The sequence below is a fragment of the Lepisosteus platostomus genome, chromosome 9 (assembly GCF_059453375.1).
Source record: "Lepisosteus platostomus isolate fLepPlt1 chromosome 9, fLepPlt1.hap1, whole genome shotgun sequence".
Lineage (NCBI taxonomy): Eukaryota > Metazoa > Chordata > Actinopteri > Semionotiformes > Lepisosteidae > Lepisosteus > Lepisosteus platostomus.
In genome coordinates, this window is record NC_142619.1 from 38,676,326 (window position 1) to 38,698,764 (window position 22,439).

At 39.7% G+C, this 22,439-nt stretch overlaps 1 protein-coding gene across 2 annotated transcripts in view; it reads right to left on the bottom strand.

The window, feature by feature from the left end:
* Positions 1 to 22,439, bottom strand: part of ube2h (ubiquitin-conjugating enzyme E2H (UBC8 homolog, yeast)) — a 40,681-nt gene that overhangs the window by 13,022 nt on the left and 5,220 nt on the right. For both annotated transcript variants that reach the window (XM_088644930.1, XM_088644931.1), the window contains exon 2: positions 953 to 1,029. In XM_088644930.1, the coding sequence (XP_088501056.1) occupies positions 953 to 1,029 (77 nt within the window). The remainder of the gene's footprint in view (positions 1 to 952; positions 1,030 to 22,439) is intronic.

The following is a 22,439-nucleotide window of genomic DNA, read 5'->3' on the forward strand; positions in this document are numbered from 1 at the left end:
TCTCCGCAAAATCCTAAAAATTGCAGAATATTTATTAAACTAACTTTTAATGAGGGAGGGAATAAAAGTTTCAACCCTTGTGGGAAGCAAATGCAGTGGCTCGAAGAGAAGTTATCAGGCCTCATAATGAGGTATATTGGTTTGTAAAATACCACTTGGGCTGGTACTGAGAGGGCTGTGCTTTATTCTCATTAGTTTCTCACAACTGAAATAACTGACGTATCAGAGCTTTTAAGTTTCACCACATGGCAGACACGGTATGAACTTTGAAATTCTTAGCTTGGATGACCAGTAGAGCAAGCTGAAAAACTCCAGTTTGTCCCGAGCCGCGGACAGGAAACAGGAGTGGGAGCAGTGTTTCTTACTCCCATTAACTCTCTACCAGACTCAGCTTTAAATAGAAAACATGGGGGCTGTTTCTTTTCACCACAAAATCCCCTGCACTTACAAGAGTGTCTATATTTGTACAAGATTACCTTTTAAATCATAATATTTGTTATATTTCTGGGAGAATAAACAGCTGGCAAAAAAGCAATAAAACAAAAATATCTAGTTACATGAAAGGTAACCGTTAACAGGACACAGTAACATACATTAAAAATACATACTGAGTTCCTGTAAAGCGCTTTGAGAAGCCACCTTTAAAGGCGTTATATAAAATAAAGTTAATTATTAAAATACTTTTAAAAAGTTATATGCATTTGTCATTACAGGTAAATTAGGCAGAAACCGAATACTTTCGATATCTAATCACCAAAGGCTAGTGACTGAAGATTGAAAGTGTTTCAAACTAATGCAATCTCATTAGAGGACTGAAATTGTTAACCAGACTTAACTTTCTAAGCCTTCTCACATTAATCAACACTGTCCCAGTGCAACTGGTCATATGAAGACAGAAAGCAGCAATAATCCCTTTGTAAAAATAAGGTAAGATGTTAACATAGAAACTTACTTCCTTGTGGTCCATAAAACTTCACTACAAATTCATTGAGTCCTCCCAGGATGGTGACTTCATGTTTGCTCTCAATACTGTACACAAGTTAAGGATAAAGCATTTTACACACATCATATGCTTTTAATTGGATTATTGGCCCTGCAATTAAAATGAGTAATAAGGACATTTACAAACAAGCTGTAAACACTAATCACAAAAGAGACTACTGGGATGTATTTTTAAAAAATTAATCCTCGTTGAAAAGTCAAACATTCACATGAAAAATTCAGATACAGATAAAAAAAAATTCAGTGTGGGCCACACTGAAGCAACTCAGCCCGGAAGTCACTCTCAACTTAATAAAATTGAAATGCATGTTCAGCATGCTTGCATCTGTCATTAGAAGGTAAAGGCGACAAATGAGAGAAGATCATTGCACTCTTCCAACCCGTTTGGTTAGTCACAAACTGATCCGAGGGTCTCACAGCCTTGTCCAGGAAGAGGGCAGTATATCAGCTTCAATGTGGCCGAGCAAGAAGAGTCACCCATTTTAAAACTCCCCCTGTAGTTTCCACCGGTCTAGCAGCTGGAAGAATGAACCTGGTCACTCTTCTCTGCACAAATTCCAGAAGAGCAATGTCATTTTCATAACCTTAAACCGTTTCTCATTCCACTCAAGGCTACAAACTTTCAATTCAAGAAATCCTCTTCTGTAGTACTTTATTAAACTTCTTAAAATCTAAATATACCACACAGTATCCATACCTATTGTTGCTTGTTCAAAGAAGTTAGTTAACTGAAACAATAACCGAATTAATTTTTATTAGTGTACAATTCTTCAGTTTGGCTAACCTCTTACTGATTGGGTGTTACGCTATCATCTTTCTAGTCCATGGATGTTAACCCTATCTTGAATGGCTCTTAAAGAGCATTGTTATAAATAATACCCATTCTTCTCTTTAATACAATTGACTGAATACTATTAGGGCTTAAAGATGTATTTGTCTCAGGTGCTTCTAAAACCAGTATAACCAGTCTCTTCTATGCTAATAATATTAAATACAGAACTTTGTCCTTCCTCAAACCAGAACAGTTTGTCGACTTCCAAAGGAAGAAACACTTGAGAAATATTTAATGTTTTAGCCATTTCCCCAAAAAGTACAACTATCTCAGCAATTGCGGCCACCGATTTCTAGAAGGACAGAATAGATTAAATCTCAAGAGTAAGCAATTCAAACGCTTAAAACATGGCCATGCATTGTTAACCAATTCCTCATCTCATTCCACTGTACTGCTCTTTATACTCGCCTTATTCCTTGTGTGCTTTCCTGAAACTAAGAGCCGTTGTCTGGGACTCTACCTGTACAGTTTCAAAATCTACTTCAAAGCAAACCCATGTGATCGATTCCCCAACAGTATTCTAACATTTCTTTATCATGACTGCTTGAAAAAACTAGATCAATACAGGAATTCCCTCTAGGTTGCACTCTTGTTTGACAAACTGAATAGGAAAACCATTGTTAGCTGTTGTTTCCATTGCAGTTTCAGCTTCTCTGAAGATTTTCCCCAGTCTGAGAAAAAAATGCTCTTTTTTTATGCACTGTATTTTTCATAGCATAAGACATATATCTGAATCCAGTGGTCAGTAGCAGACAGAATGTTGAATGTTGTTTTGTTTGAACATAAAGACTGCAAAAAAAGAGGAGCCCACTCATCTTGCTCATTTGGTACTTTAATTGCTAAGTTAATTGAAGACTGCTTGTCCACCTCTTAAAGGAACACCAAGGTTGGGCTTCAACTCCTTGACTGGGAGGCCTGTGCCAGATATCCATAACTCTGTAAGAAAGTGCTTCCTATTTTCACTCCTTTAAATGGTTTGCAACTGTGACCCCTGTCCTTGTTTCACTACCAAGCGTGAAAATGTTGTTCCTCCACATTGTCATAAAGACATAGACAAACCTGGATCAACACCCATATCCATTTCATGCACAATTTCCTGCAGCTCAGATTCACCCATGTGATATTTATAGTGGTACTACTTTCTGTGTAGATCACTTTGCGCTTAGAAATGTTCAATTCCATTGCCATGTGTCTGCCCTCCATGGTTGTCTAATTCTTTTTTTAAAACCCTTGCCACTGGTTCTATTTTCCACATCAGTTTCTCTGAATTGCAAATTTCCTAATTAAGATAGTATAAGCTTTGATGTACATTGGGAAGCACAGCATGCTTATAAAGGACTTACGTTTTTAGTTCACGTCCTAGGACATGATTGCTTTAATCTGCCCAGTTGGAGAGTATGGCCTTTAACCAGTACTCCATCAAGGCGCATATATTGGGTTCCTCTGGAACTTAATTTGAGAATGATTATTTTATGAGGATTATCATCAAAAGCTTTCTCAATGTAAAAATATCCCATCATATACACATCGTTGCCATCAACAGTTCTTGAGGCTTGTTTGAGGAGTTCTAGTCAAAATTTTCCCCTCCTAACTGTATGCTGTAGAAGACTGATTGGTCTTTAGTTTGTTTATTGCAGTTTTGTCTAACTCAGTTTTCCTAGATAAAATTTAGCTGCAAAGTTTTCATTCCAACTCATCACTTAATGACCCCAATCAGTTCATTACCGTCTTGATGGGACCAAATGTAACATCTTCTCCCAACTCTTCAGGTGCTGGGGCTTTGAAGACTTAAGACAATCTGCAGACACACCACTCCACCAGGACCAGGATAGCCCTTCCATGCTGAAAGAAGTCACTTACAAGCTTCACATACTGCAAATCAACTGTCAGCCCTCAGATATGACATTATGAAAGCTGACATGATAAAATCCAGGTACAACTTCATGTTTACAGCAATTCAAGATCAGAGGTCCCCTTGTTAAAGCAAAACCTTTTTTAAACTGATAATGTTTGTCACCACATGGCAAAACTCATTAAAAAACATCTGGTGCCAGTCTTGGATCATTGTTATTCATAGCCCAACTTAACTTTGGGATATTCCCCAAACCGGTACCTGTCCAACAGGTTAGATGTATACAAAAACATCGAAGGCAGTCAAATATTACATTTGGCAGTTGCTTCACATGTTGCATGGGGAAACACCCCTTTCTGGTCAGAAATGTGACATCACATTGTCACAGCCACTATTCATAATGGGAACTTCATTCCACCCAATACTAATAATCTGTTGTAGGCCAGGGCTGTGTCTCTTCAGTGTTTCTCTGCATGTCCAGAAGCCATCTTGAACAGAAACAATATTTCGTAAGTTAGTTCAGGGACACAGAAGGAATTAATGTTGTCATTTTGCATTGGCAAAACTCTAATACCTGAATTACCTTCAACTGAAACTAAACTCTCAGCAATCCCTAGCCTGCATAAGTACAAGCTGATGCCCAACAGAAAAGTAGTAACCAAGCAGAAAAAATTACACCACAGTTTTTGCTTCATAGCTTTTTTTGATACATGGACACAGCGCAAGCACAGAGGACAAGGAAAAGATTCCTGCCGCCTCTCAGAAAATCTGGGGCTCATCAGCCTTCCAACAGGTCAATACTGGGAGTTCTTCCTCGTTCAGCGCAGCTCATTTGCATGTCCTCAGTCTGCATTGCCAAAGTGTAGCCAAGCACCCTTGTTGCCACCAAAATCTGGCAGCAGGTTCCCACTCCCTGCACACTGCAAGGCAGTGATGGGAACCAGCACATCAGCACAGCAGATTCCAAGATCACAGGACTATACGTTCCCTTCGGGGGGGTTGCAGCCCTGTCTCAGAAAAGCAGGAGCTGGTCTCCATCACCAGCCAAAGCTTGCCTTCATCATCTGCCACAGCCGACGTGCACTGCTTTTGAATTCAATAAAAAGAACAATTTAAGTTGCAGTACAATGTGAAATCAACCCACGTATGCCTTGAAATTCAGCGGTCATACTTTCATTCTTGTTTGGAATTGTGATACATGTGCACATAAAGTGCTACCCAACCTTAAAAATAAGATATCTGCTTGCTACATTTCCTAGTTCTTGATCGTGCTGGAATATTCATTAAAATACTTTTAATATTTGATGTGTTTATGCCACAGCTTTTAAGTTGAGTGTTTCTGCTGCCTAGATAATCAGTTTTGGCAGTAATTAAGTGGTTTTTGATTGGGGCTGAAAATGAAAGGAGGCTTATTTGATTTACAGTTACACTTTTCCTTCACTAAAGTACATTTTGATACCAGCAAAATCTTTCATATACTCTCTAAGCAATCAAAAAACGTGCACGGGAAATTTCTAAGCCTGGACAACATGTTTATCTAACAGTCATCTCCAGTAACTGTAATGATTATCCCATATGAGTCTTTTCATAAGACACAGACACTCTTAGTAGAGGGAGTTTCTCCAATGTCAATCTTCAAACACTGGGGCTTTAAAATGGTGCTCTATTTTATGAAGCACTTTCTTAGATTGCAATCCCAGATACTAAGCTTTAGGTCATTTAATGTCTGAGGATGTGATTCCTTGTCCCCAATAAATTATATCTGTTATTGTAAATTATAGAGCATTTGAAAAGAAAGTTAAGGAATATACATCCATCCATTTTCTAACCACTTTATCTAATACAGGGTCGTAAGTGAGTCGGAGCCTATCCCAGTTAGCAGTGGGCACAAGAGAGGATACTCCCTGGATGGGACACCAGTCCACCTCAGGGTGGACGCACGCACTCACATCAGGGTCAATTTTCCCATGTCTTTGGACTTTGGATGGAAACCCACACAAATACGGGAAGAACATACAAACTCCACGCAGACAGCACCCCTGGACTTGAAATCAATGCTGCAGCACTGTAAGGCAGCAATGCTTACCACCGCAACATGTGTCACCTGCTAAGGAATACCCGTTATTGTAATTATAAAAACATAACACTGTAAAATTGAGTATTAGAGAACACTGTTTTTAACTTTCAACCTCCAGTTAAAAAAGGATACACATAAAAACAAACTTAAGAGCAAGGAATTAGGAAGGAATCAGGTTTATTACTTTCATGTGAACTACTCTGCAATTCTACATAGCACTTAAGTGTTCTTGGAGACTTATCTATACAGCCCCAATAATGACAAGAAATAGCTATTTGAGCTGCACAGGTGAATAGCTGCCGTTTCGAGGAAGAGTCATCTCATCAGCAAGTATTCTGAAAGGGTTAAATGAAGCCCTTGATTTATTTTAAGCTTCTGAGATTGTACAATGCCAGCTCAAGTCAGGACTCGGCACAGGAAAGACATGGGCTGGAAAAAGAAGTTTCCTTTTGCTTAGACAATAAAATGTCATAACTGCTCCAAATCAAAACTGAGGACATAAAACTGTACATTACTTCAAAAATACTTTTGTAGAATATAAAGAACTGACTGAACCACCGAAAGCAAAGCTTCATTTTTTCCAGGCCAGGGTGAGGTACCTCTGCTTTCAAAAGACACCATGAGGCTCAGCACCTTCATGTGCTGCATCACTGCGTAACCGAATGCAAGGAAACCACTTTTCCTGAGATAAGCGAGACTAGAACGTTGATTTACTGAATTCCACAACCGCAGTCTGGTGTGTGGATACTAGGCAGCTCCAGGTGACTAGTTTGGAATTAGCCACAGAGTCAAATTATTTCAATAATAGTGTGCTGTGTGATAAACATTCTCGCATAATGGCATTAAAACCCGTTCAGATCACTTCCCCTGCAACACAGGGCACTTGGGTTTTAGACTAGTGAACTACACACTTACACACTCATACTGCACATCAGCATTCAAACAATGCTTCCCTGTCAGTAAGTAGCAAGCATGGTGCTAATGAATTTAATAATGACGGTTTTAGGATTTGATTTGATTGAGGCAACGCAGGAAGGACCATATGTACTCCTTGTTGTCGACAAGACGTGCTGATTTTTCCTCCTCTCATCTGGCATAACAGCAGCTTTTTAAAGAGAACTGGTAATCTTAGGCGTGCCGCATAAAATGCCAACTGTCTTATTGCCTCACAGAAGAAAGTATTAAACAGAACATCCAAGCTGTCTGTTGTGTCTGTTGTGGAGATGTGCCACCACTGTATGGAAAATGAGAGAGTTCAGTCCTGGTCGTAGAGGAGCTCATGCAAGCTGGAGCTGAAAACAACAGTGTAATAAGACAACGATAAGTTACCTCCATCAGGAAAAATGATTTTCTAACATTTAGGTGTCAACACAGAAAATAATCATACTTTAAACTTGGCCATTTTCTAAAATTACTAAAAACATGTCCACAAAATAAAAAAATGCTGCAAATCTTTATGAACTTAGCATTATGACAATTTACAACAAATGCACATCCACAGTAACCTGCAAACAGCAACTCTAGAAAGCTGGTATTGAATTCTTCACTAAAAAATAGTCTGTTTGACTGGAGATGCTGTGTATTGAGAAAAGGAGATGGGTGCTGTCTGCTAGTCCTTAGGTTAAAAGGTTGTTAATCTATTGCAACAAGCCCCTTAGAGACTTAATGAAAAATCTCTTATGTAAAACAATAATAAACTGTATGAATGATAGTGTGAACACCTGATAACATTTCCTACTTTAGGTAGAAACCAGAATAATGACAGTTTTTGAGGACATTACTGGCAAGCACTATAAAGTTACAAGCTGTGAAAAGTGGCCAAAGAAATGTTTGCCAAACTTGTGTTGGCAGTACTTCATTTAAAAGCCCAACATACTAGATGAGGAGTCATTTAACATTTCATAATCATCAAAATAAAAGCTTTCACTTGCTGCTTTGAGCTAGTGTTTAATACCTCTGTAGATAAAGGTGTTATCTTCTGAGACAGCCATGGACAAATTTAAATATGTCCAACAACGCTGACATAATGCTCATACCTACAAAAAAACCTGAACTGTAAACAAGCTGTGATTCTAAGCCTTGGATATTTAAAACGTATGCAGTTAATTGACTATGTATCATTCTCCTCATACATCTTACAAATCATTTTCCATTCAAATGTGTTGAACAATTTTCTTACTAATTATGTGAACTGGACTATGTTCACATTATTCTGGGAGTACACAAAGCTGGAATAAAGTGCACTGTGCACAGCTGTATAAAACCTAGAATAAATATTAATGCTTTCAGGATAACACATTACTGGAGCTCACTGCAGTCCTGTGACTGTACTGCCACCCCAGCTCATAAATTGAACATGCTCATTACAGCTTCTCTTAATTAAAAACACTAAAGAAATTTCATACTTAAAGTCTCATATCAGACTCATTTTTTACATGCAATAATATTTTCACCTATCAAAACATCTAACTCCCCCTCTCCATCAGACCGTTTTCCAATATCTTCACTTCCTTTGCAAATCGGAGTGTGATCAAAGCACTTATTGTAAAAAAACAGAGTACTCTTTTTACCTCTTCTTTTCATTACACGCTGGAATTTCCCTGGAAAGGTGGAATGAATCCCTGTGTTTCATGATGGCCAATCCCTTCCTGATCTTATTCCGGGCTTTTCTCTCAGTTCCCCCCTCTACAGTATTCAAGTCGTACATGTGATCCTGCACACAGAGAGAGCTCTTGGCTACATAGTCAGAGACACGCACTAGTGACGACAACCAATGTCCAAGAGCAGTTTCACAGGCTGCCGCTCCTGAAGAGAAGCTTAGGGTTGCTGGCGGGACAGAGCAAAACCGCAGTTTTTCTGCTTGCGCCTCAACCGTGCAGGATGGTCTCTCCTCTTATGCCACAAGGCGAGAACATTTTAGCAACAGGTTACTAAAAACCTTATCCTGTGCATCTCCATCTGCAATAGTTTTAGCTGTAATTGGGTTTTCTACATAGGGCCCGAGAGTCAGATTTCTCATTTAATCACATGCAAAAGAAATGTATTTACAATATGTGATTATTAAATCAGTCTCATTGCCCAAAACATCCCTCTTCTTACTTTTATAGAGTGAACACAATTTTACACCATAAAAAGACTCCCAAACCACACAGGCCCGATTTCAGAAAGCCCCATGACCTGGAGTGGCTCAGGGCAAGCCAGAGCTGAAACTGTTCTGGCAAGCACAGGGTGCAAGGCCAGACAGAGCACACAACAGCTCATCGCCTGGACAGGAACGCCTCCCCCTTATAGGGCCACAAAGATGGGGACAATTTACAACTGCAACCAGACCTAGAGAGCCCGTCTTCAGCAGGCAGGAGGAAACCGAAGCACCCACTGAGAACTCCCAGAATGGCTAGAATAAGCGGAATACACAGAGAAAGACTGCCGAGGCTGAAGGCCAACCCAGGACCCAAGAGCTATGTGGCAGCAGCACTAACCACAGCACCGCCAATTCTAAAATTAGCAGGAGGAAATAAACAGTACTGTGAGTATCTGCTCATCCCTCAACACAAGCACTTCACATTTATGACAAGGACCTGAAGGATGGCTACTAACTTGGACATTTTTCCAATCTGTCCACCTTTTCACCAAAACAAAATAGTAGTGCCGAGTTGCTGAATTAATTTTCTGTTGAACCACACAAGTAGTTCTTTAAATGTTATTTATAATATTCTTCCTTCCATTTACTGTATTTGAAGCAAGCCCTGGGTCGGAAACGGACATTATTAAACTCATTTTATTTAAACATCAACCTCAGCAGGCACTCTGAGATAGGATAACTTTAGTCTAGCACTCAGTTATCTGAAACAGGTAAATAAGAGTTAACCAAAGTAAAAGTTAACTTTTAATCCAGAAGATAAAAGTCTATATTTAACTGAAAAGGAAAGAGAACCACCACAATGTTAGTATGGCAGCCAGTCAACAAATCAGGTTAAATCAGAGCCGACAAGGCAGCTGGTTCATTCTGCAGCTTTTGTACAAACTTCACTTTTCCGACTTTGTAAAATTGTATTTCAAGAAGAGAGCAATTGTTCTAAACAGACTTCAGTTGTACCACAAGAGCTAAAACTCGCTTTCACATTAAATCAAAGGCACAACAGATGACAGGCAGGAAGTGTGATTTTCTTTTGTTCTGGGGTGACGAGGGGCCAAATTTCCAAAACATACTGAAAGCGTACACACACCCAATAATTACATGAGCTCACCTAGTTTAAGAGCTGCTCTCAGCACAGTTCTACCTTTCTTACAAGATTAACCACGCTGGTGCCTCAATGAGCAAACTGATAAAAGCTCTTTGACTCAATGCTCCACTTGGGTTAGTAAAAGACTTCTTAGCAACCTTTTCAAAGAACAATCAACGTTATTGTTAATTTCTGGTCCAATCTCGTCCTCTCTCATGCTAGTTATGTGAACTTATTGACTATGCTCTACTGTGCCAAGTGGGATTATTATGTGCTCTAGAATTCTGAACAGCGGCCTGGGAAATGACAGCACAAGCAGAGCTGGATTCAGTTCAACACAGGCCATTATGCAAAGCTGTTGCACCCCACTGTCGTACAGCTTTTCAGTATGAAAGCGCTTTTTCTTTCTTCACAGGTAGCCTAGATTTCTGCACATCACAAAACAAAAAAACAATCAGGTCTACTGGAAAAACGATTCACCCCCTCATCCATCACGATTTCAGAATGAGCTAGTGCCTCAAGCGCCAGCGGTACAATTCACTGCAATATGCAACCGTATCAACGCTGACTGCAGATTTCTTGTACATTTTAGAACAGTCCCATGATGGATTTCTCATTTATCACATGGTAAAAAATCAAGTTAAATCAAGTTCTACTAAACAGCAGTCCTCTATGATTAAAAAAGTCTTTGTAAGTAGGTTTCGGAACAAATATTTAGTGTCTAGTCAAGGACTGACATTTATTGTATTATGCAGACACAGTGAGAACCAAATGAACTCTTCCTTTTTGTGCTGCAGCAGCCTAGAGGCCCTCAGTACTGATTAGCGGGTCTACAGATACAGTGCTTTCAGCCGGCTCTACTCCCTAGAGATTTCTGAAGCTAGTTGGAAATACAATCCTGGGACCCAGCTTACACTAATGACAGTTCACAGAACCCAGCAGTCACCACTTTAAACCAGAAAACAAGTGCTCATCCATCCTTCCGGTCTGATAATCCAAACTGGCTATAGGGAAAGAGCTAACAAAAATAACTGGGCAAGTAACGAGACAGGGGACAACATGCAAACCTCACACAGACAAGCCTAAGGCTAGATCCAATTCACTACCTCAGAGCAACAAGGCAGGAATAAACACCAAGTCACTGGGCAAAACCATTAAAACCAACCAATTATCAGACAGAGGGTTCCCCCCCCAGTAGCTGACAGCAATGCTTTTTCAAAACTGTAATAAAACGATCATGAAAATATTCCTGTGTATAAAGATTTAAAATAAGGACAATAAAACAACCACCAAACTCAAGCAGATTTTCCAAACTCATAACAGCAAATTCCAGTTTACACATCACTGTAAATGATGAGGAGGAGAAAATGGGGAATTATTCGGGTTAAACATCCTAATATCCAATTAAACATGATGCAAACACACTCAGACAAGACTCCAGAATGAAAATGACTGCAGTGTGCTACCACAGAAAAAATGCCAGTTTAAACTCTGTACAAAACATCTCTGGCTTTATGATAAACAGCCATGGACTGCAGCTTCTTTCAGGCGTCTACCATCCTGAAACACATCTCGTATGTCTAATGGGCTTTAATGAAACCAGGTTTACACTGATGAACGGAAGCACATGCTTCCTACGAGCACAGGCCTGGTTTTAAAGCTCAGCTCTTGTGGACGTCCCAGCTGTTGCGTCTTCAGTTTCCTCAGCGGGCTGGCGGAGGACGTGTCCTGGCTGGGCTCCGGCTGTGCCCCCCCACAAGCAGACAAAGCGTCTTGCATTGCAATAGCCTCCCTCCGGAGGAAACAGGCTCCACGGCTCTCGGCTGTATTCACCTCACACCGTTTCCCTCAGGAATAAAGTGTTAGAAGGATCCTTATACAAACGTGCAATAAAAGCAGACATCCTGCTAATACTAGTGTGAAGGACTTTGAATTGGTGTTCAGACGGTGTTAGATCCCAAGGGGTATGATTAAAACTCACAAAACTTGAGTCATACCATGATCAGAAATTCAACTTTTTCCCCTATCATTACACAAAATAATTCAAGATCATAAAGAACTGCTCTATAAACAACACAATAACTTTTTTTTCCCCAGATAACTCCAAACTAAAAGGAAAAACACCTACACAAACATTATATTAATCACAGCCAACGTGGTTACAATTTAGTTGAGTAAAACAACTTTTATCCAGGTCACTTGTAGAAGGAAATGTTCTTTTAGCAGGGTCTTCTGTGAAGACCGTTATGGTGGACCCATGAAAAGCACTTACAGGAAGTATTAAGTCAGAAAATAGTTTAAGTGAATGACCTTAACCAAGATAACTTTTAAAAGGAAGCGAAACAAATCTATACATTAATAGAAGGCACAGTGTTAAGAGTTCAACATGAACCAAAAGTGCCTGCATACAACCTTACCAACAGTTTTGTATTGTGTGCTGATGCAGCATCAGTGTTAATAATATACTTTACATACATGTTTCAAACATCTAAATCCATGTTCTTTTCCACAGATCCCTTTGTGTTTACCCAACGGCAATAGGAGAAATGCTTTATCTTTAGTAAGCAATGGATTGAAATGGTTTTGGATTCATTTAAATTTTGTTATTTACCAAAACGAATGCACTCAAATCAGGTCCACCAATGCAAATGCTTAGCCTTGGCTGCAACGGCCCTTGTGTTCAAAAGAATGCGTCTGAGAAGTCGGCTGCCAACAGATTCAGAGGGCAAACTGAAAAATGCTGCATTAAAAATAATTAAAGGACGTTTATTCTGGTTCTTAAAATAGAAATAGCCCAAACGTCTTAGATGTTTCAAGTCTTCCCGTGAAACATCAAAACATTCAGAAGGTTTTATTGAGTAAAATTTACAGGCAAAAAAAAAAAACAAGATTCTTATAGAAGATACAAAACATTTTCAGACACTGATTAAAGCAGTTTGGCTGCAGACTTTTATTATTAGCCACAGCACAGTGAAATTTGCTTAGTTCTGCTGCTTCTCGTGCTTCTTTTCTTTACTCTCATCCAAGTTTAACAGCGAGTCTCTTGTTCCTAACAGTAGCCTGCCAAGCTGCTACTGAGGCAGCACTTCATTGTTCTTCAGCCCATCTCAAAGCTGTTATTAATCCCTGCTGTCTAACCATGCCTTCGGGGTACTGACAGAACAAGCCGCACAACCAAAGAAAGGAGGTTTATATATTCCTCTGAATCCCACTACCTGCTTACAGATCAATAGCAGTTGTTCGTTTTAAATGATGAATATAAGAGATATAGATTGCAGATCTATATTTGCCTTAAGGCTCTGCAACAGCTCAAAAAGGAATACATTTTAAAAACAACACAACCTGAAGGTCTTGTATTATTTTGGAGCAAAAGAAAAAACAGATTTTAATTCATAATAACACGCGGACAGAACATACGAAATGTCGCCAAGCGGCTACCTTGAAAGAAAGGCACAAGTTAACTTACTCTGGTACGTAACACTTCAGAACAATGAAGAACTTAAGCAAGTGAATGCAGAAAGGGGAAAAAAAAACATGACTTCAATAACCAAAGAGCGTCTTGAACTGAGATGCGCTTAATGCAAATGAAACATCTACCTCTCCTCTAGGGAGACATTAAGAAACGTCTGCCAAAATAAGTGCTTCCATGCACCACAGAAAAAGCCAAAAACAAAATTAAGATAAAAACAATTAAACAGGGTATTGACACTATAAACAGAAAGACTAATTTTATCTATAATGTTTTCATATATGTATTTTGGAATTCTGATTTTCCTCTAACTTTTTTCTTCTCTTCTGATAAAAATGTACCCTCTTGTTGCTATCATTCATGCACCTGAGAATCCCAGATAAGGAAAGATGCTAGACAAAATGAGCCCAATGCATAAGCCCCTCCAAGAGTGGTGGATTGCGGGGTTTTAACTGTGAGTCCTAGAGAGATTCCCTTCTGTTCTCACTCCAGTATTTGCTGTGCTAATTGCAGCACTTACAGATGAAGATTTCTCAAGCCCGAAGATGTGGAAATAATGCGCGTAAGGAGACCTCAAAGCACAGACCATTCCCATTGGACTTCAGAGAGGCACAGGTAATGGGACCAAACAAACGATAGGCCTGTTCCAGCAATATCCCTCCCCTAGATGAACCGAAAGAATTCAAATCCCTTGAAGGGCAGCGTCAACCGTCCAGCAGGAAGGGATTGACTTTCGTTTGGAAAAGACTTTGGTGATCCGAGTTGGCAGGCAGAAATGAAAATGTATCGTATGAGAACATAAGTTGTACAAAGCTCTGGAATAACCGTGTGGAAGTTCTCAAAAATCACTTTAAACTGGAGCATTCCAACAGCGAGGACTGGCAGGAAAGATCATCAGTCTTGAAAATATTAATGATTTAGATGCAATTCAAGACTGGAAGAACAAGAAATGGGAGAATCAAGACAGCTGTTAGATGGTGCTTAATATAGACAAGTGCTTAGCATTACATGCAGGTAGCAAAAAAAAAATCAAAACAGGAAATACCAAGCTTCAAAAGAGGCTAAGTACGGAAATTATTTAAGTGTTTAGAAGATCTGAACATCAACAAACATTTTGGGGAAGTAATAAGATGGCAAACTTCTCATTAATTAAAATGCTTTTTAAATCAAAAGTTGTCCAAAAAAACAATGGAAAAAATATTTCATTTAGAATATTATGCACAATTTGGTCACCGCATTCTAGAAAAGATACTGCTGCTCTCCAATCATTCCAGAGAACAACCCCACACGTATCGGGGACTAAGAGAACGTCCTACACTCACAGGCTGGAGGAACTGAACCGTTTTAGTTTGAACAGAGAAGGAACCAAGGCAACCAGATCCAAGTGTTCAAAACTCTCAAAAGCATGAACTGCCAAGCCAGCGCACGCAGTCATAAACAGAGAACACACGAGGAAACGATGTGGATACTTGTGTAAAACCAAGAACAGGCGGCAGGTCTTTAAGCAAAGGGCTGTGGGAGTCTGGAAAAACCTACCTAGATTTTTAAGGGGGTACCCTGGCTTCTTTCAGGAGAAGCTCTAGGTGAGATCCTTGGATCAATTAACTACTACCGAACAGACAATATGGGCTCAATGGCCACTTCTTGTTTGTAACATTTATCTTTTATGTTCAGCTTAGTATAGTACTATCCTAAAAACAGGTAACACATAAACTAGGATATATAAGAAAGTACAACAGAAACACTGACAAGAATACTGGGAATATCAGGGTTGCCCCATAAATACCCACTAAAATCATTTTGTAGGTATCCAAGATTCTGGAACAAATATGGCCTATTTTCACAAAAGCTAGATTCTGAGAATGTTATTCCTCTTTACCATCACCTGCTGTTATCCCCATGATAAATACTGCTCATCCTTCCAGAAAGCAAAATGCTCCATGTTCACAGATCGGTACAGCCTTGGAAAAGTCTCCTGACTCACAAAGCGCACAAAGTCAACAAACCCCTTGAACCTCTCGTTCTAAAACAGGGGGCTTCATTCAGAACCTGCAAACTCCTAAGGGCGGGAACTCAGAATGTCCGAACAAATCCAATTCACTCATCACTTGGGATGAGCTTCACAGATTTTACTGGTGGGTACTTCCTGCTCTTGGTTGAAACTTCCATTTGACTTTGTTCGGCACTATGAAGTTACTATAAAGCCATCAGCTTTATCTGACAAAAGCTATATTTAAATGAAAAAACACCTTTATTGCTTAAGAGATAAAATGAAGTAAAGAAAAAAACAGCCTCAGATGTTCTTTAGAAAGCACAGGGAAAAGTGCAAGTCATTTTTATGGCAAACCATACTGCAGGCAAGGACAAAACGAGATATGTAACCATTGTTGTGAAAGATACATAAAAAGCTTATATCAACATGCTGTTTAAAAACACTCTGAACAAAACAGAAGGCATATTTTTAAAAGCCCGAAACCGAAACTGTTATAACTTACCAACTGCTAAAACTGTACTTAGATTTCCTCCTTTCACAACAAAGGCATTTCTGCGTTCAGTTATGAGTTTGTCATTTCCTCTGTATAAGTTCATAATCTGCCACTAAAACAGGAGGTGTTGCTGTTACTGTGGACAAGTATGTTGAAAGATAGTTATTCTAATCAATAATCTATAATCAATACAACTTAATCGGTGACAAAAAGGATTAAAATGGGCCTGGATATGCACAAAAGCGGGTAATTAAATGTGTAAACATGCAACAGTATTTGGCTCTGTCCTTTTGTTCCTTTGAGAAAGGAAAATCCAGTTTTAAGACAATAGGGTGCTGAAATGATGTGGCTCACACTGTTACTGAAAAGCTCTCTGTGCACGTGACGCCTAAAGAAAGTTTGACATCTTTTACCTAAAATCATAGCATTCTGAAATAAGGCTTTCCCATGTGCTGAGCAAACTGCGACCCGTTTCTTAAACATTTGGGAAGATTTAATGTTGTCTGCCCCAGAACAGCACAGGATCAGACTAAATCAAATCTTCAGTCTTAGAAACCACCAATTTCTAAACCCAACAGTTAGTGGCAGCACTTTCTTTCCCCAAGGATTCCTCTGCACTGCCAAATGAAAACGCAATCATGCACTGGGCTTTATTGCTCGTGGATGGTGAATTGAAGTTTTGAGCTTTAATTTTTTACCAAACATGTCCCATCCGTTTTCAAAAAAACACTTAACGAATTCTTCTATGTCCAAAGGTTAAAAAATCATGAACGCAAGGGTCCGAGGGGGGCACGGGACAATAAAATCTTTAACCAGAGACCTTGCTCCCATCAGAGGGACGACACGCAGGATGAAAGATATCCAACTCGATAAAAATCACGTCCGTCAAATGGCCAGGGCCAAGTAAAACTGCAAGGACAGCCTCCACGCATAATTCCAGGACCTGGAAACCAGGAGATTCCCTGCGGAGTTCGGCTAGGGGGGTTGGATGTTTCCCATTCGACAGGAAAAGCCTTCTGTGGGATGGAGCTTGAATAGGTTGACATTCTGGTTACTTCAGCATGACAAAACGAAAAGGCTCTCCTCACAAATGACATGAATTGACACACTAGTGGGAGGCGTCAGCTGACCGGGAGAATGGAAGGTCACACGGTTCGCGCAGAGACAAAGCAGCGGCGAAGTACAGCGGATGTTGCATGAAGCCTTGGGGTACAATGGGTGGACGCCAACAGAAAAACCCTCTATTGACGAGACCCGGCTTACCACAGTTCCCTGCCCCAGCCGTGACCCAGCACCCCACCAGCCCGCCAGGCGATGGCACGTCCCAGACAAAATACTCCAAGAAAACGGCTAACTGTGGTCAGCAAGGTCTGCCAAGGACGGTCCGTTTCCCTTTCTGACTTGCGCTCATTTTAATTTTGAAACGCTTGCTTTTTGAAAATGGAAAAACACTGCCTACACACTTCCTTTTATGAGATTTGGTAGCACAGTAACCAAACACAGGGCGCAATTGAATCGCACAGCAAGTCAAATATATTAACGTCATTTGTTTTACATTCACGACGTTCCAGCAAAAGTAAGAATTAAAGGGATTTACTTGGTTTGGTCAACCCAAAAAAACCCAAACATAAAAATGTATGACACAAAAAATGCAACAAACAACTACAAAACCATTATGTAGTAATACCCTATAAAAATATATGGAAACAGCTCTTAAAAAAAATACAGTTAAAGCTTAACCGAGAATATGAAAAGGGTTGCACAGCACCATACGCGAGGATGGAGGCGATACTATTTCAAAATATTTCTCGAGATGATTATCTTGGTAAATTACCTTACAAACCATTCCAAAACTGAAGAGGAAGTATACAAACTGAAGATGTTACACAGCAAGTGGGCTGCTAGATACAGAATTAACATTTCAAATTACAGTATTACAGTAGGTGGGCAGGCAGGAAGACACTGGACACAAAGTGTGTTTGCTCAAGCAAAACACAGCAGGCGGTATTTCGGCAAGGCCAAGTACAAGGAAAAGTGCCTCCAGAGAGTGAAATATGGCATGTTTATAGACAATGATTTTACCGACCAGTCTCGGATAAAAGATTGGCCTCACCTGACAAAACTGAAAGGCAGTTTTTATTTTCTAAAAAAAAAAAGTGTTAAATGCAGAACACTTTGTATAACCAAATATTTATGTAAAACAAAAATACAATCTTACAGTAACTAAACCTGCCAAACCATGACACCTACCTACACAATAGCCTACACATTGACTGGATGTGTAAAATCAAGAAACATAAAGCTGTCTTACAACCGATACCGGTTGCAAGAGACATCACTGCAACATGTCTATAGGGTGGGGAAAAGGGAATAACGTCTCGGTCTCAGAACATGCATTCTGTCTGAAAAATACCACAAAAAGCGGCAGCCCTCTCATGTGAAAACATACAGTATAATTACAATGAATCCAGTCACTTAGGATAAACACCACTATTACATGTTCCCTGCGATTCTGAGAAAGAATTCAGCTTCTTCCTATTTAAAATAAAGGAAAACACAAGTAAAAAGAAACAAACTGATCTAAAACAATAAGAATAGAATTAATTACAATGAAAAACTAAAGCCAAAAAGATTCATGCAGTTTTTAAAAATGAATGCAGAGGGTCTAACGAATCTGGGCCACAACCTGGAAGTAAGATACTGTACTCTACCAGGAGATCTCAAACACCCAACTTCCCAGATAAACAGGCTCAGTGCAAGGATCTGATTTCTCCAGACGAACAAAGTGAAGCTGTGACCTGGAGGGTCCAACTGTGAATTAATCACTTAATTATGTTTAAGCAGCGTGTCTGCTTTTAAATAAAACAAGTACATCAACTATGAGAAAGAAAAAAACAAGCAAGAGCTCTTTGGATAGAAATAGGTTTTCTTTTGCTGGAGAGGACACTGGTGATGGCACTGACTACAAACAAATGGAGCACAATCTTATGCAGTTATTCATTTTCAGCTCGTAACTGCGTCCCAGTTAGAGATATTATTTTGAAGTGTTAATTAAGTGTGCTACTGACAGTCTGATGAAGCAGAATCAGCACTCTTGGAAAAAAAAAACATCTACCGAAGGAATTTTACTAAAATAGACACTTCAAGAGGCACTCGGGTGGACACGTTCCAGTGAACCGTTTTCCAAAACGGACGAGCATTGTTTCATAGGTGTTAAAGGACATTTTCAAAAGATGAAAATAACGGTGAATTCCAAATACACGCGCACATACTGGTAGGTAATGAACGTCCCTCTGCTGTGTAGGAGCCAATCTTCTCTTGTTGCCGCTGAGTGAATAGGAATAGTCCTTACGCAGTGTAAAAAGAACCATTGTAAACCAGAACGATACCTCATTTGCCCAGATATACACAGCTTAGGCGAGTGCATGTAATCCAAGTATTATACACGGCATTATGCTTAAAGAGGTAAGTGGGGAAATTTCCACTTGTAGCAGGTCACTGATGTAGATCACCTCAGAAGGTATTTCTCCAGTATATTCACTGGCCGGACCTACGGACCGATACCAGACTCAATGCCTTTTTCACATACAATGTGGTGCACCCCCTTGGTGCGCTGAAAGAAACGGAGTAGTGGTTAGGGCTCTGGAACCTGCACCAGAGGATGGTGGGTTCAACTCCCACGTGGGAGGCTGGGGCTGTGGCCTCGAGCAAGGCCCTTCACTCGGGTGGCTCCAGCTAAATGCCCGGTTGTATAACTGCAGGTCACCACTGTAAATGAGAACACGTTCAGATGGACTTATCTGGTTAAATCAAGAGGCTGGAGGGGGGGAGCAGCATCAGCGCAGGAGCTGCAAGGGAACAGGCAGACGTCAACTCTTTGCAAAGTAAAAAGAAAATGTTTCGGCACTAGATTTGTTCAGGTGCAATTTCGAAAGTAGGCTCCACTTCGTGCATTTCCTTTTTTACAGTACAGCGTGGAATAAATCTCTACTTGAAACTAAATTTGACAAAAAAAGTTACTGAACTGTAAAGCCATAACAGGAAGTCTTATAAACAACTGTAAAATGAAAAACTACCAGCTTCCAAAATAAAATCAGGACGAACCAATCAAAGCAAAACCTATCCACCGCAATTGTCCCGTCACAAATGTCAGCAATATAATGTTTAAGAATCAGGTTAAAATTCTTGTCTATATCCATCAACACCTACAATATTAAATTCTTATATATTCCTATCTGCAGAAAAATATATAAAATATGCTGAAACAAAGAAAAATCAGAACTCACTGTTTTAACGCATTTCGGTTTAAAAACAGACGTGGAAAAAAAAGAGATGTTCCAAGTCTTGGAAAAATAAAGTCAATGCTGTCCCAGAACTAGCAGCAAAGATAAATCCTGACATGCTGTTCTGATTGGGAATGCATAAATGACACCTCCCAGCTTTTTAGAGCTTTAAAGCGAACATGATCAAAGGTCCCTTTTCACTACTCTTTCACACTGACAAAGGGTGCTTTAGCCATTAGAGATGATATACTAGACACCACTGGAAAACTATCAGTACTGCACCAAATCCGCAAAGTTCTAAGGAAAAAAAGTTGTTTTGTAGCAGGTGCCCTGGCATCATATCAAACATGCATTACACTGGTAAATTCATCTGATGATTACCTTTTGTCATCAACAGGCTAGCAATACTAGAAGAAATAAAAGCTGTACACCTGTGACTCATGCTTTGCACCAGGCTGCAGATGCTGTCCTGTGGGATTCTGTCCCATTGCTCTCACTAAGCCAGGACAAGCATGTGGAAGTTCACTCGTCTTCAAGCCCCCGTTACAGCCCACCCCAATCTCATTGCACAGAAAAGCGGTCTTGAGCAGCACGGGGACAAGTGTTGTCCGGCAGCAATGCTTGGATGTCAGGAAGAGACCGCGGGAGGGATAACAGGCGGATTCCCAGGACCCCGATCGACGCAGTGCCGTGCTGTCGGGTTCTTATCAATCACTCCATGTGGAGTTTTCTAAAACTAGACACCATCACACTCAGACTATCCTATCAATCATGGCAAGGTACTGCGATTTATGATTGTCCACATCACAGGTTGTCACCGATAAAGAGTGTTTGGCTATAATGTCTTGCAAGGTCAGAAACAGCCAATTGGGAAAAACCCACATTTCAAGTGGTGATGCACGGATTTATTATAGTCTCCAACATACTAATGACATAAAAGCACTGTTCTCTTGATAAACAGGACAAGTTGGCTCCTTTGAGACATTTAATGGGTTAAATCATCTTATAACGCCTAAGCAACTCTCAATAAACAAGTCCTGATTGAAAGTCATATGAATGAACCATGGTCAGTTGAGAACAATCAATCAAAATGATACCAAAAAACATTTAATCAATATCTAAAAGCCAATTACCTTTTGCAAAGAAATGCATCAAGAGTGGTGTTTCTTTTAAGGCTCAGATTATTTCAACCTCCACAATAAAGATCCAGAAAAGTTTGTTTTCAAAAAGGGAGCCTTACACATGCTTAAAACAAAACTAGCTGAACATGTTTCCTCTCAGAATTGGGACTGCCTGTTACTCAACACACTGTGCTGGATATCCAAGTACCATAGGAAAGATGAATATTCCTATAACAAACGCAGGTATATTCATCAATGATTTCTTTGTAGATGTCCCAAACGTTATAGAAGGAGGTGTTTGTCTTCAACATGTCAGCTCAGTTCTTCTGAACAGAGGCATCTCATGACAGAAGTCCCAGGCATTCTACATATGACTTCTAAAAATCATATTCAGGACCTACTTTCAAAGCTTATTTACTAAAAAATGTTCATTTCTATTTCCACAATCTAACACATGCCTGAAAGACCAAATGTATAATATTTAGCACAAGTAAGAGTAGACACGAGCCCTTTTGTGAAGTCTGTATCTCAGTCATTACTGATTTTGGCTACATCACACCTGACCAAAGTTCACCACAGTGAAAACAAGTAATCAAGACTGTACACTTCAGCTACAGTATATAGAAAATTACTAAATACCATGGTTTCCTTGCCAAGGTTAAGATAACTGACATTTAACAGTACTGTGCTGCATTATAAACAAGAACAATATAATTTCATGGGCTCTTGAAATCAAAAGAGGAACTATTTTTCATGCTGTTTGGTGGCATCAATGCACAGTCCATCTTGCCTGAATGTTAAAAACTACTCTTAAAACCCACTGCAGAACATGGAGCTGAAGAGTCACTGCAGTTACCTTCACTGCAATTTCGAGAAGTCATATCACAAGTGTAATGGAGTGGACTGGAGTGAACAACAATTGTGTACAAAGCAAAAGCTTTACCATATGTACCGGTGTTGGTTAGATTTCTTATTTAACAGAATATTACATGGACATTTTTTTGACCAACTACTCATACCCTGCAAATAAAGTGGTCTACTTCATATTAAAGAATGTACATTGGTCTCTGAAAGGTTCCAGCATGTATGCCTCT